General features: G+C 50.8%; 1 protein-coding gene across 7 annotated transcripts in view; it reads right to left on the minus strand.

Moving 5' to 3' along the window:
- MCTP1 (multiple C2 and transmembrane domain containing 1) overlaps window positions 1–13,369 on the minus strand; it is a 158,742-nt gene that overhangs the window by 119,365 nt on the left and 26,008 nt on the right. For 5 of the 7 annotated variants that reach the window (XM_078612555.1, XM_078612553.1, XM_078612557.1 and 2 more), the window contains one exon: window positions 1,110–1,160. The exons of 1 other annotated variant lie outside the window; for it this stretch is intronic. In XM_078612555.1, the coding sequence (XP_078468681.1) occupies window positions 1,110–1,160 (51 nt within the window). Of the gene's footprint in view, window positions 1–1,109; window positions 1,161–9,486; window positions 9,602–13,369 lie in introns of those variants that run through there. One more of the 7 variants, XM_078612562.1, reaches the window with a different exon arrangement.

Genomic DNA, 13,369 nt, shown 5'->3' on the forward strand with positions numbered 1-13,369 from the left:
AAAACATGCCAAAACGTTACTCGTTCAACACACCGGTGCAAAACGTCGTACTCGAATTGAAAATTGTTGAAGGTCAACATACGTGAATGTGTGCGTTTGTCTGTCGCTCAGCGCAATTCCGAGCGTGCCACCTGTCCCTCTGTCCTTCTTTGCGCACACTTTTCCGCGTCGTTCCCATTCTCTTGGACAATGGGAACGACGCAGTGGGTAAACAGTTTCACAACCCAGCCCCTGCTGTCGGGGGGGGGCAGCGGGGGGTGTAGCACTGCACCGTCGGGTTCGAGCTATTGTGTGGATCGGCGAGAATCGATGCGCTCCTGCGAAGGAAACTGACAAAGAGACCAAAAAACCACCACGCACTCGCAACGCCGCGCTGAAAACGGAGGGCGCCACACAGGAGGCCAATCACGTCCGTGCTTCTCTCGACACGTCTAAGGCTCGCTCAGACTCGGGCCAGAACGATGCGCCGATTCATTAATATCGGTCGTGATTATTGGTTTCGTTGTTATTACGAAGATGACGACGCAGGCATGGACGTGGCGCGACGAGTGTGTGCGCCGGCGTGCGATGGGGTCGAACGTCATCCCTGCGGCCACGAAAGGCTCGCGAGCAATTGACACATCTCACAAAAAGCTAATTGACGACAAATATTTTGGCGGAATCGCTGGGGTAGGGGCGGGGGTCGGGTGGATCCTTCCCTCCATAATTTCACGCCGTTACTGCCTATAAACTGAGATTACAAACAAAACGACTGCAAGAGCTTTATAGCTTTTAGCAAGCGAGTGATCGAAGCATCAAGCAAGTAACTGCACAAACAATGTACAAGGTAAGTCACTGCGCACAGCAGGAAACAGACGTACGACAAATATTTCCCGATCTGTTTTCTGGTCGTTGTTGTTCGTCGCGATGCCCGAAATATTGTCCACGCTCTGCGAGCTTCTTCTTTAGGCACAGCACACACGCGGAGCGAAACGTCAGACGTCGCGACGAACAACACACGGCGGCATCGGCACAACAGGACGCGCGGCACGCGTCAGCCGGCGTCGGCCCGCGTTCACCCGCGCGGACCCGCGGAGTCACACTCAACAACCGAGTGGAGCGGCGCTTACCTCTGTCCTCACGCCGAGGCCGGAGTGGCTCTGCTCCATCGCGGAACGGCTCTGCGAACGGACACGTGCACACGCACGCCGTCAGTACCCGCCGCCAGTAACCAGCCGCACCGCTCGGCTCGGCCCGCGCGTGTCCACGTTGCAAACCCGCGCCGACGAACACCCGCCGACGACGGACCTCCTCCGAACGCCCCCCAGCAGACGCACTCTGCTCGACGCGCTCGAGTTCTCCGCGGTGTTATCGGACGGCGCAATCCCGCGTGGGGGTTCTTTTGTTTAACCCTTCGCGGGAGGTCGGGGGGAGGCGGGGAGGGGAGAGGAGAGGACCAAGCGCACACACAGAGAGAGAGCGAGAAAGTGGCGTCGGTCACAGGAGCGGGTCAAGGAGCGCCACGCGGCGGTACCGGGCGAGCGCCAGTGCGGGGGGAGGGGGTTTGCGAATTCCGCCCCCCCCCCCCCCCCCCCGTGACCGAGCCATGTCGCATGGCTAAATTCGGAGACGCGCCAGCGGGGAGAATTCATCCGAAAAGAGTGTCCTGAATTACAGCGGCGGCGCCAATTAGTGTCAGAACGAAACATTTCTGGGTGCGCTTTAATCGGGATTTGTCTTCTTTCCCTTTTATTTATTTATTTACTTTACTACGACGACTGAGGCTGCTCGGTCGGTGACGGAGTTCAAGTCGTATATTGGCCACCTTTTTAAATCCTTTATATTAAGTTCGCTTGCTTGCTTGCTTAGGACCGTGCAAATCTTTCGGTCGTTTTTTAACCCACTTCCCGTGATCCAATCGAGCTGACATTTTGCACACAGACTCGTTGTGCGTGACAATGAATTTTCGTGAAAAAATTTTTTCCAAAATTTTACACTGTTTAGGGAATTTTTTTAAAATATTTATTTACCAATTGGTTAATGCTGGCACACAATCATCTGACCCATAGGTGGCAGCCATCTCAAGCCAGAGGACGAGAGGACTCTAGCCACCCCGATGCCACACATATAAAGGATTTATAGTGAAAAACTTAGTTTTTATGGGTTAATTTTTTAGCCTTCTTCATTTCCCCACGGGACGGAGGAACTGCCCCCGAAAAAAAACGAAGAGAGGTTGAATTTTATTGGCGAGAGGGGAACGTGCCGACCACCTACGGTTGGGTGTAATTAGCTTTTGTCCCAGCAAGCTTGTCTCAGGGTTCAGGTGTTGGCAGAAGCGTGAGATAAGGAGCGCTTCGCAAATCGCAACACAGTGGCCCACAGGATCCTCATTTCAACATTTATCGTCCCCCCTTGTCATAATTCCCACGCGGGAGAATTACTTCTCTCAGCGGGCAAGGCAGTCCTGGAGAGAATGTATGCAGACAAGAGAATCAAGGCTGCCATGGATGGATTGTTGCATCGTTGAGACCGCGAGAGATGGCAATGGCTTGGGGAAGCCTTTATCCATCAGTGGAGACACGATCAGTGATGATGATGAACCCACAGAAATGGTTACAAAGGAGGGAACAAGCGACAGTGGGTGCCCACAGTCAAGATGGAAGCGATGAAATCGGCTGTTGGGACAGGTAGTCTTAGCGAGCACCTATTAAGACCGTTTTGGTGCATGGGAGGGTGTTGCGGCCAGCATCACGCACGGCAGTTTTTGTCTCACCTGTGCTGACGTTCACACACTGCACTAGGCTCTCCTTTAAGATTGAGTTCATCTTGGGGAGGTCCAGTACAGATTCAGACACTACTTGCCAAGTAATTTAGCTACGGCGTGGATTCAAATGCAGGTTACCGGGTTCATAGGGCATAGCGTGAACCACTGCACCACCACTCCCCGCAACACAACAACAGCCACTAAGTGGCGGTGACATCACCATAGCAGCACTTGTAACTAGCTCGGTGCACTTTGAGGCCACGTGAAGTGTCGGAAGGCTTGCAGACAGGGGTCATGGGACAGACACCCAGATGTATTGAGTTAACCTCCTGAGATGACTGGCAAACACATTTAAATACTACAGCATAAAGCACTTTAGTATGGCAAGATGCAAAGTTTTTTTTTTACTGGGATAGCAGGCATTGACATAACTCTCCCATACCAATTAGGCAGATCACAGACACGTCCCATGGGCCAGTGATTGGCCGAGGCGCCAGGCTTCAAAGAGTAGGGGGCCCATCACATTCCTTTTCTTTTTTTCTCCAAAAGTATTGCGTTGTTAACAAAACTATTCAGGTACACAACACAGCACAACACACATATCACAGTGCAATGAAAACCTGTCTAAAACCGCGTGTTTCAATAAATTGTTTCAATAAAATCTACAACCCCTGGTGTCATCATCCTAAGCTCTGAGTGTTCTGTAAGAGATGAAAATGAGGGTGGGGGGGAGGAGTGCATGAATGCCCGAATAAATGCTCTTAAGATTCAATGCCCACTGCGGGAGAGATAGTGAATGGGCCCATCGCATTATTGTCTGTCCAGTGCTCGCCGAGCTGCATTGTAAGGTCCCATTCATGACACACAAAGTGCTTGCCACAAATGAACCACAATACCTCGCTGATCTCGTCAAAGAACATAAACCATCATCACGCGACACTCCGCTCATCCTCACAGCGGCAGCAGCTTTTGGCTAAACCATCGAACGAAGTCGGTGGCCGCATCGCGCGCTTTCAGGTGCGCTTCTGCGGCCGTCTGGAACGCTCTTCCTTCCGATGTTAAGATGCCACTGGAGCTATACACTTTTCAATCTATATTGAAAACGCATTTCTTTAGAACTGATTTTTGTGTTTCGTTTGTTGTCCTTCCCCCGCACCTCCAATCAGCACGGTTGGCTACGTACGGTGAGAAAGAAGTTCAACATACGTACATATACATTGTACCAGGGCCCAGGCCAACCATGTTACGCCACTGTGACCTATAGACCCGTGCCGTCCGCTTCGCAATGAACGTTAGAGACCTCGTGAGTCGGCCATTGCATGCCCTACAATTTGGAAAATCGCTACCACAAATTATTCGACAGGGGGTAACGCACAGCAGCAATCATCGCCACCCCAACTGCGACAGCTTGCCAAGACCCTCCCGAAGAAGAGACTCGGCGAGGCTTTCCTGGATAAAATAAGCGAAGCGGTAATAAAATTAATAATGAAGTGGCTCGATCGAGTGCCAGAGTGTCACAGGCTGAAATCGAGGCGATGTCTTTTGGTGACGGCACCGAAAATCAAACGCTTTGTCCCACAAAAGCCACCCAAATCCCACGATGGCCGAACGTACACGCGGGGCTGCCCCGTCACGTGAAAGCCCACTACATAATGTCTACGGCGAACGTGCGCGCCAGCTAAGCCCATCGGGGATTACGGGGGAGGGGGATTAAGTATCAGCGTCCGGGATTTATTTGTATTTATTTTGTGCAATATTACACGCGTCGGCACGGCGCGCACGATAGGGCCTGGCATTAGAACGACCCGATCAAGCCCATGGCATTTCAAAGCTTAACTGAACTATTACGTTTTTTTTATATTTTACCAGGCAAGGACCAAGAGGGGGCCTCCCTCATGCGACAGAGTCAATCGCGCCCTAGGCCAAATCAACAAATTCGCAAGTACATACAAATAGACATTGGTGGGGAGGCGGTGGGGCCTCGAACGGATTTGACAAATGTATGAGGCGTGTGTACACAGTTGGGAGGTTGCTCCTACTTTGCTGCTGCATTACCGAAGCCCTCCATCTGTGTAGACTCAGGCTCAACGCCGTACATCCTTTTATTGTGCCTTTGACTGGCTCTCCCTCGCTCCCTGCGAAACGTTCTTCGAGCAGAGTGTCAGCTCAACTCCCTCTCTGGCCTCTACTCCCCCTTCGCAGTCACATTTGTGTCCAGTCGCGTGTGGCGGGGTAAACTGTGGGCGATGTCTCATCGGCGTGGAAGAGTAGACCAAATACACTCGAGGGTTCCCTCTCGTGGAGGCTGTTCTGCGAGACGACCTGGAGTGAGCGAACGAGCGAACGAGCAGGCGACGACTCGCAGGGTTGCGCCGTTGCATTTTTTAAAAATGTGGACCGCATTGGAGTCGGCCGAGCCAGCGGCTGCGTTGTAAAGGCGTTCTCTGGCGTGCGCAACGCGTTCGCTCGCAGCCAGCCGTGTGTATAGGGCAGGGGTGGGGAACGTCCGGCCCGCGGGCCGTACAAGGCCCGCGAAATAATTTGGTCTGGCCCTGCCAAGACAACCGCAGGCGGGACTCGAAATTCAATAAATCTCGGAGCAAACCTGGAAAAAAAACAGTTGCGAGTAGCAGCAACATCATCAATAGCAGCTAACAACATCACACGCCTCGCCAAAGATAAGCAGTTCCAGCCATCACATTAGGGGTGAGTTAATTAAATGTTTGACCAAATATAACGGGCATATTTTAAAGTTGATAATTTTGTATGGCCCGTGAATGATGATATAAATATCCAAATGGCCCTTGGCAGAAAAGAGGTTCCCCACCCCTGAATTGTGGGGGCAGGAGGGGGCGGCGGTTTGGACGCATTGAAATAATATGTACAACTTACATGAGGTGTTATGTGCAATGTGCGTCGATATGCATTGCAATTTTGGCTGTCTTGCACGGCTGGAGGGTTCGCACGACAGCAAGGGTGGCAAGATAAGTGCACGTTGAAGGTGCCGTCACGTGACCCTCGGGCACTCGCGCAGAGCAGCGCAGAACACCGCCAAGTGTGTTTTAGAGAATGCCCCGCGGAAGGTGATACCACCGAAGCACTTTGGAGCTCCCGTTTAATCGACCGCTTTGATCCAAAATCATCGGTGCTCCAGAGCTGCTCATTACACGCCGGTCAAAGCAACATTCAAAGCCAGAATGTTATTTTATTGTTGTTGTTGACCAATTGAGCCAAACTATTTATTTTATGCAAAGTGTTATGTTGTTGTTTTGTGCAGTTATTGGTGACCAGGATGAAGACCATCAACACCACTTCCCTCGAGTGCTCATTTTTAATAACAGGTGTCAGCAACACAATATTCGATCCCAGGATCTTAGCTGTACCAAGCTCAGTGCTATTGCAAAGCAATTACTATTCAAATCCGTCAATTCGCTAATGATGTATATGCTCCAAAATCAAACAACCCGGCCTGGCATCAATGTCATACGGGTGGTGATGGACACATTCAAACCCACGCAGCTCTGCAAGGGTACCGGGTACTCATTATATTTGGCCGGAAATAATCAGCTTAAAATAACTATAATTAAGGACCAACAGTGTTTCCTCGATGTTCCATTTGCACAACATCAGGAGGTGGGGTATTGTGCGTAGACATCGGGGACGAGCCGACAGCAGTCGCTGGGATGTAAAGTCCACAGCGTTTGCCGTCACGTTAACAGGGGGAGCAGTACATTTATAATTGTTTTCATCATCATGATCCACGGTCAACCCGCTGCTGGATTAAGGCCTTCCGCAAGCCGCCACCACCTATCACGATCCTGCGGCATGGCAGTCCACCCGGGACCTGCACACGAGGAGCCGAACTCATCGCTCCCTTCCTCGAGCATCCTCTCGGACGCGTTCCATCCCTTGGCTGCCGCTCCGTCGCCAATCTCGACCATCAGGCCATCGTCCCTTCGCAGCGACGTGTCCCGCCCAAGGCCGCTTAAACTTTCTAAATATCATTTGGATGATGTTCTTAGGTTTTTTTCGGTAAAGGCACGTAGGTAAAAAATAATAATAATATAAATTAAATAATAAATAATACATCACGACGCTAAATTTACTGTATCAAATTTAGCTGTGACGGTCCCACCTGATGACGGAGACTTGTGTTGCCTCCGAAACGTCGTGATTTATTATTTTATTTCTATCATTATCAATATTATTTATTTATTTTATTTTTTACCTACGTGACTTTACCGACAAAAACCTAAGAGTATGAATCCTTGCAGTCACGAAAGCTTCAAATCTAGAATTAATTTGGATGATGTCATTAACCTGGGTGTGTTTTCCTCAATCTACGCATTCCTATCTCTCTCACTCACTCACACGCTCTCTCTTCCCTCTCAGTGTAAAAATCCGAGTGTGCACGTGAGAAGGGCGCATTTCCCGGCTTTACGCGGTTTCCAAGATGGGCCGATAGCAGATGCCGCTGGATTTGGTGGGAGCCTTATCGGCCGCGCGCAGCGGTGGGAGGAATTAACCGACGGGCAAAACATTGCCAAACGTCGCTCGGCCGCTAATCGCACGTGCCGCACGGCGCGAAGCTCCGACAACTGGGCAACGAGCGTCGGAACGCCGCCACACGATTCGCGAGGCACGCCAGGCCGAACGGACTGCTCAGTTGAACACGTGGCAGGCTTTCGCGGCCAATATCATCCACAATTCAGGTGTTTTTTGGTTGAGATCGCGTAAAAATATATAAATGTGTCGTTAAACCCGCCACCACCCGACACAGCCAATTAGTAAGGTTTGTCACGTAAACAGAACATTCGTTATTAGTACAGCACACCGGTGTGTTGGAGAGCCAAGCTACCTCTCATCCATTGTGACAGTGGGGCGATCATGCGGCCCAGCGGTAGCGCGTTCGCAGCTTGTGAGAAGAATTATTTTATTATGTTTTTTATTATTATTTTATTATTTCCATTCTACGTGACTTTACCGAAAGAACCAAGAAGATGAATCCCTGCAGTCACGAAAGCTTTAAATCGAAAAATACGTTCGCAGCTTGTTGTTGAATCTGGCAGGCCGCCATAGATATTGCTACTCTCTATTAACCGTAAAAAAATTATACGCGCCGTCGGCTTTCGTCGACATGAAAGGTCACCTGACGCAATTCGAGAACGAGGAGGCCATGGTGTGTGCCGACATCACGGTCCAAATTCGCCAAAAGCGGAAAGAATACACGCAACTTAATTCTAGATTTGAAGCTTTCGTGACTGCAAGGATTCATACTCTTAGTTCTTTCGGTAAAGTCACGTAGGTAAAAAAAATTAAATTAAAATTAATAAAAATAAAATAAAAATCACGACGTTTCGGAGGCAACACAAGTCTCCGTCATCAGTTGGGACCTTGATGCAGCAAATCTGGCTGCGACGGTCCCACCTGATGACGGAGACTTGTGTTGCCTCCGAAACGTCGTGATTTTTATTCTTTTATTTTTATTAATTTTTATTTAATTTTTTACCTACGTGACTTTACCGAAAGAACTAAGAGTATGAACCCGCAACTTACTCAGTCAGGAAGCACTTTGCAGCAATATCTCTGCCTCCAGTGAAACTTCCACAGAGGCTGTGGCTCTGCAAGATCGCGGCGCCGTTCCTGCGCGCTCATCTCTTTGTGCAATCCGAACGGCGCAAGTTCCAACGCGACACTCAAAGTCATTTGCACTATTTTTTTAAACAGCTGCACGGCAGAGGTCGCAAACGGGTTTTGATTCCTTACCCGTACCCGTACCCGGCCGCACCAGGGTCGCAAATGGGTACCCGTACCCGGCCGGGTACGGGTACCCGGCCGGGTACGGGTACCCGTTCCCTACCCGTACCCGTACCCGGCCGCACCAGGGTCGCAAATGGGTACCCGTTCCCTACCCGTACCCGTACCCTACCCGAAATGAGTGACAAAAGGTTACTCACCAGTGACTCACGGCCTACCCGTACACGTACCCGGCCGCACCAGGGTCGCAAACGGCTACCCGTACCCGGCCGGGTACGGGTAGCCGGGTATCGGGTAGGGTACGGGTATCGGGTACCCGGTTGCGACCTCTGCTGCACGAGTAAAATATAATTAATTTTGTCTGCAAATTATTTATATATATTTTTTTAAACATACCTTTGGTACTCACGAACATTTCTCTACCTTTCAAAATATTCCTTTTAATCCTGCTTCTGTGCAGTGAAGAGTGCACCGACGACTACTTCACTGAGGGTGACATTGGCAAATCAAAACGAAACCATCACGCGAACTCCGGTCATCCTCGCAGCGGCTTTTGGTTCGCCATTGAACAAAGAAGGTCAGTGCATTTCGCACTTTTAGATGCGCTTTTGTGGCTATCTGGAACACTCTTCCTTCCAATATTAGGAAGCCACTGGAGTTATGCACTTTTACATCTAGATTTAAAGCTAATTTCTTTAGAACTGCTTTCAGTGTTTGATTTTTTGTCCTTCCCCGTCATCTCCGATCGCAGTTGGCTACGTGCGATGCAAAATAAATCCAACATACATACATACAGAAGCTTGGAGAGGAAGGCGAGTTACGCAAACTGCAATTTCCCGAGTTCAGCTCTCGCGCGATGAAGAAAGCGTCCGGCGCTTCAAGCTCGCTCTAAACGACTGCGCCACCACGGTTCGCACAAAAGCATCTGATCTTTTCTCTTTTAAACCACAAAGCAACGAATAACAACACAAATAGGTGACAACGACCTTTCCAAGTTGCCAGGCGGCGACTGAAACGACGGGCTGTGTGTGCAGGCAGGAACTGTCGAACGCAGCGTACACAAAAGATCTGACAGCACGAATACCGCACGCAGCCACGACCGCCGCCACTGCCACTGCCAGCCACCGAGCGTGGTGACCGCATCACGGAGGGGGCCTCTACTTCCTCTACTTCCTCTACCTCCCCAAGCGAGCGAGCGAGCGTCAAGTGCGCGCCTTTCCCACTCACTCACAAATTGCCTTGAAAAATGAGAATCTTACGATCGCCGCAAACAGTGAAATAAACTCCCATCCAAGGAGTTGTTATCTGCTACTTCGAGCAACATGAGCAGTGTCGTCGCCGTCATCGTCATCATCGTCCACGGTCGATCTACTGCTGGATGAAGGGCTCCACCACAGTCTGCTGCCATAACTCGTGCGTTTGTGATGCAGACATCAATCGCGCTCCTGCGCACGCGAGACCGATTCCATTGCACTGGAGGAACGAAGCTGGGAAATCCTCGCGATGATTTGTCGAGGTGTCGGTCCGCGGAGCTTTATAAAACTGCATCGTTATGTTGTCACGCACACACGTACACTCCAACGCACGTCCGTGTGTGTGCGCACACGTACACAGGCCACAGACACGATGCTCAATATATTATGATCATTAGCCATGGTCAATCCACTGCTGAATTAAAGCCTCCACAAGCCACTGCCAAGCCTCGCATGATCCCGGGATGTAAATAATGTACGCATGTACTGTATGTTGAACTTTTTTCGTACCGTACGTAGCCAACTGTACTAATCGGAGGTGCGGGGGACGGCCAAACAAACGAAGGCACTAAAATATTTTCTAAAGAAATTAGTTTCCAATCGAGATGATTTACAAGTGCATAGCTGCAGTGGCTCCCTAATATCGGAAGAGCGTTCCAGACGGCCGCAGAAGGGCACCCGAAAGCGCCGTGCATGCCGCGAGGATGGCCGGAGTATCCCCTGATGGTTTGTGCTCCCTGACGAGACCAGCGAGGTGTCGTGGTTCATTTGTGGCAGTACACGAGCCGACATCGTCGCTCCACCGGTGCGTTCGGTTCTTTGGCTGCCATTCCATCGTTGTTCTTGACCGTTGGTCATCGCATCTTCGAGCCCGTGACTTGTTCCAACGACCTTTCCGAGAGGTTAAACCCAGTGAACGTTTGGATGGCAGTGATAACCACGGCAGACCCCCCCCCCCCACCGCCGCCCCACCGTGATACCCACGCAAACACTGCCTCCCACACGTCACTGCAGAAACAGAGGAGATTCACTTGAGAGCTTTGTCGCACGTTAGGAAATCGTCAAATTCAAAATAACTGCGGTGACGAAAGCCGCAGGTGAATGTCAACACTTGAAGAGGAGCTTTACGGGATGTGTTGTTTGAGGGTGGATCATTGTTCTTGTCACCAGGGGCCCGCTCGCGTCTAATTGTGCAACGAACACACGGCTTTTGTCAGTGGTCAAACCTGACCTGGCACAGTTCTAAAAAAAAGCCGAAACGTTTTGTAAACACGAGCACTGCCTCGCCGTAAAAAAAACCATCCAGCGTTGTGAGTAAACCGACTGCCGAGACGAATCGTGCAAATTATTTTGGTGCCGCTGCTGCATTGGCTGCGGTGCTGCACAAGCACAAACGACAACAACAACAACAACAAAATTACTCGACCCATCCGTCAACAACCCTGTGGCCTTTAGAAAGGTTGAAAAATGTATAACGGGCAACGTTTCGAGCCATGGCCCTTCATTCATGGCACTTGAATCGCGCGCGTCTGCCCTCAAAGAAGATCCACGCATCGAGCTGCCCCCCTCCACCCCACTTAGGAAAGCGAGCGGGCTTGTTCGGGGGGCGAGACGAGAAAGAGGGAGAGCGACACACACCCGGCGGCACGTCCCGCGGCAGGAGACGGAGCGATTCCTGCAGCTCCTCGCGCGCAGCGGCTCGGCGGATCGATCGTTGCGTCGCGAGACCGTGAGCTGCGGCGGCTTTCGTCGGGCGGTCAATGGGCTGTGGCCGATGACGATTGCCGTAAAGCAGCAGGCTTAATACTCAACCAATTCAAAAAGAACAAAGGCATTTAGAGAGGTGCCATTTTCGAGTTGTCTTCATTACAGCAGCCGCGAACATGCGTTAACCAGATTGGCGAGCAAGTGCCGGTTTCCGTAAGTGTGCTGTGGCTCGGATGCCACGGTACTAAGATGTTAACTACCTCGCCTGGTATACAGGAGGTCGTAGGTTAGATCCTGACCTTGATGCCTGTATATTTGGAGCCTGCATGTTCTCCTCGTAGTCGCATGGATTTTCCTCCTGGGTCCTCCGGTTTTTCCCTCCACATTTAGAAACGCGCTATGCATTTCCACACGATAAGCCACTTCGTTGAGCGACCATTTGCGGCCAGGTCGCTTCTAAAACAGAGCTGGGTAGCTCAGTTGGCCTTACCTGGTAAAAATAAAATAAAAAATAAACTAGTTATTACTCTGAATAATCATTCAAGTGTGCCCGCAGTGGTTTCTCCCTGGCTGCGAGGCTACTCCCGTCGCGAGGAGTGGGGGGGGGCATCCTTGGTTGATGGTCGCTTGCCAGCGTAACCCCGTTAGACTCGGGGCGCGATGCCCAGTCCAGGAGGTCTGGTTTCCCCCGTGGACTTTCAAAGGAGTGCAAAGCGAAACGCAAGCGGTGTGCGCGTGTGCTTTCATGCGAGCCGGCCAAGAAGATGGAATCCCCAATGGCGCTACGGGCATCGTGGGACTAAGTCTCGCCTGCGTTCCAAACCCTAATGAAGCAGTGTAACCATCCTCGCGTCAGGGAATGGCCCACAGAAGTGGATACAGCAGGGCTACCTCTGAGATTCCTTCAGGTGACCTTCGGTCCGCACAGTAAAGAGGGCAGCACGTCGCGTGACGATGCAACCAATATTTTACATTTTAAGTTCTGGAATTCGGATAATGTACACGCAAAACCAGTTCGAATGTGGTGGGTTTCTTCGCACAGTCATTGGTAACCGGCCTGGGATCATGAACACACGACAGTTGAGAGCACTGTTTAATCACAGGTATGTATGTACGTTGAACTTCTTTCGCATCGTAGGTAGCCAATTGTGCGAATTGGAGATGCTGGGGGGAAGGACAACAAGCCAAACACAAAAAGCAGTTCGAAAGAAATTCGTTTTCAATCGAGTTACAAAAGCTCCGGTGGCTTCCTAACATCGTAGGGAAGAGTATTCCAGCTTGACACTTGAAACGTTAATGGCTAGCTGTTATTGAACGTATTGAACTCAGTCTAAAAGTGAACGATTCGTAAGCGAAGGTGGACCGTGACGATCAGAGGCTGGGAGAAGGGGAGTGGCATCCCAAGGAGCGAAAGAGCACGAGGGGCCCTCGGCCATCGAGGAGACGGAACAACGAGATGGGGCTCTCATGGGCAGGAGGGACGCGAGATTCGCAAACGCGACGCTGCAGTCGCTGCGTGCAGGGACTGTCTTCTCTACAGCGGCGGTGGGTGAAGCATGACTGTCAACGATGAGGTCGTCGGGCAGAAAAATAAACAGCAAAGCTGTAAAGTACAAAGGAATAGCGTAAGATAATATTGGCTGACTAGATTAGCATACGGATACAACTACAGCTGAACGCTTTTGTAAATACACTAATAATAATAAAATAATGTCCACGCCCTTTTTCAATCCACTGCTGCATGAACGCCTCCCCGTTGCGTGCCTCTCATGGAGGTTGTTTGACCATACTTCACCACGCTGGTCACTGCGAGTCGGTCAAGAGGAGGACCAGGTATTCATCACTCGCCGATGACGATGGCAGTGGCGAGGAATCGAACCGAGGTCGCTGTGCTGGTAGCACCCTTGTA

Source organism: Lampetra planeri, chromosome 39 (genome assembly GCF_965212315.1).
Source record: "Lampetra planeri chromosome 39, kcLamPlan1.2.h2, whole genome shotgun sequence".
NCBI lineage: Eukaryota > Metazoa > Chordata > Hyperoartia > Petromyzontiformes > Petromyzontidae > Lampetra > Lampetra planeri.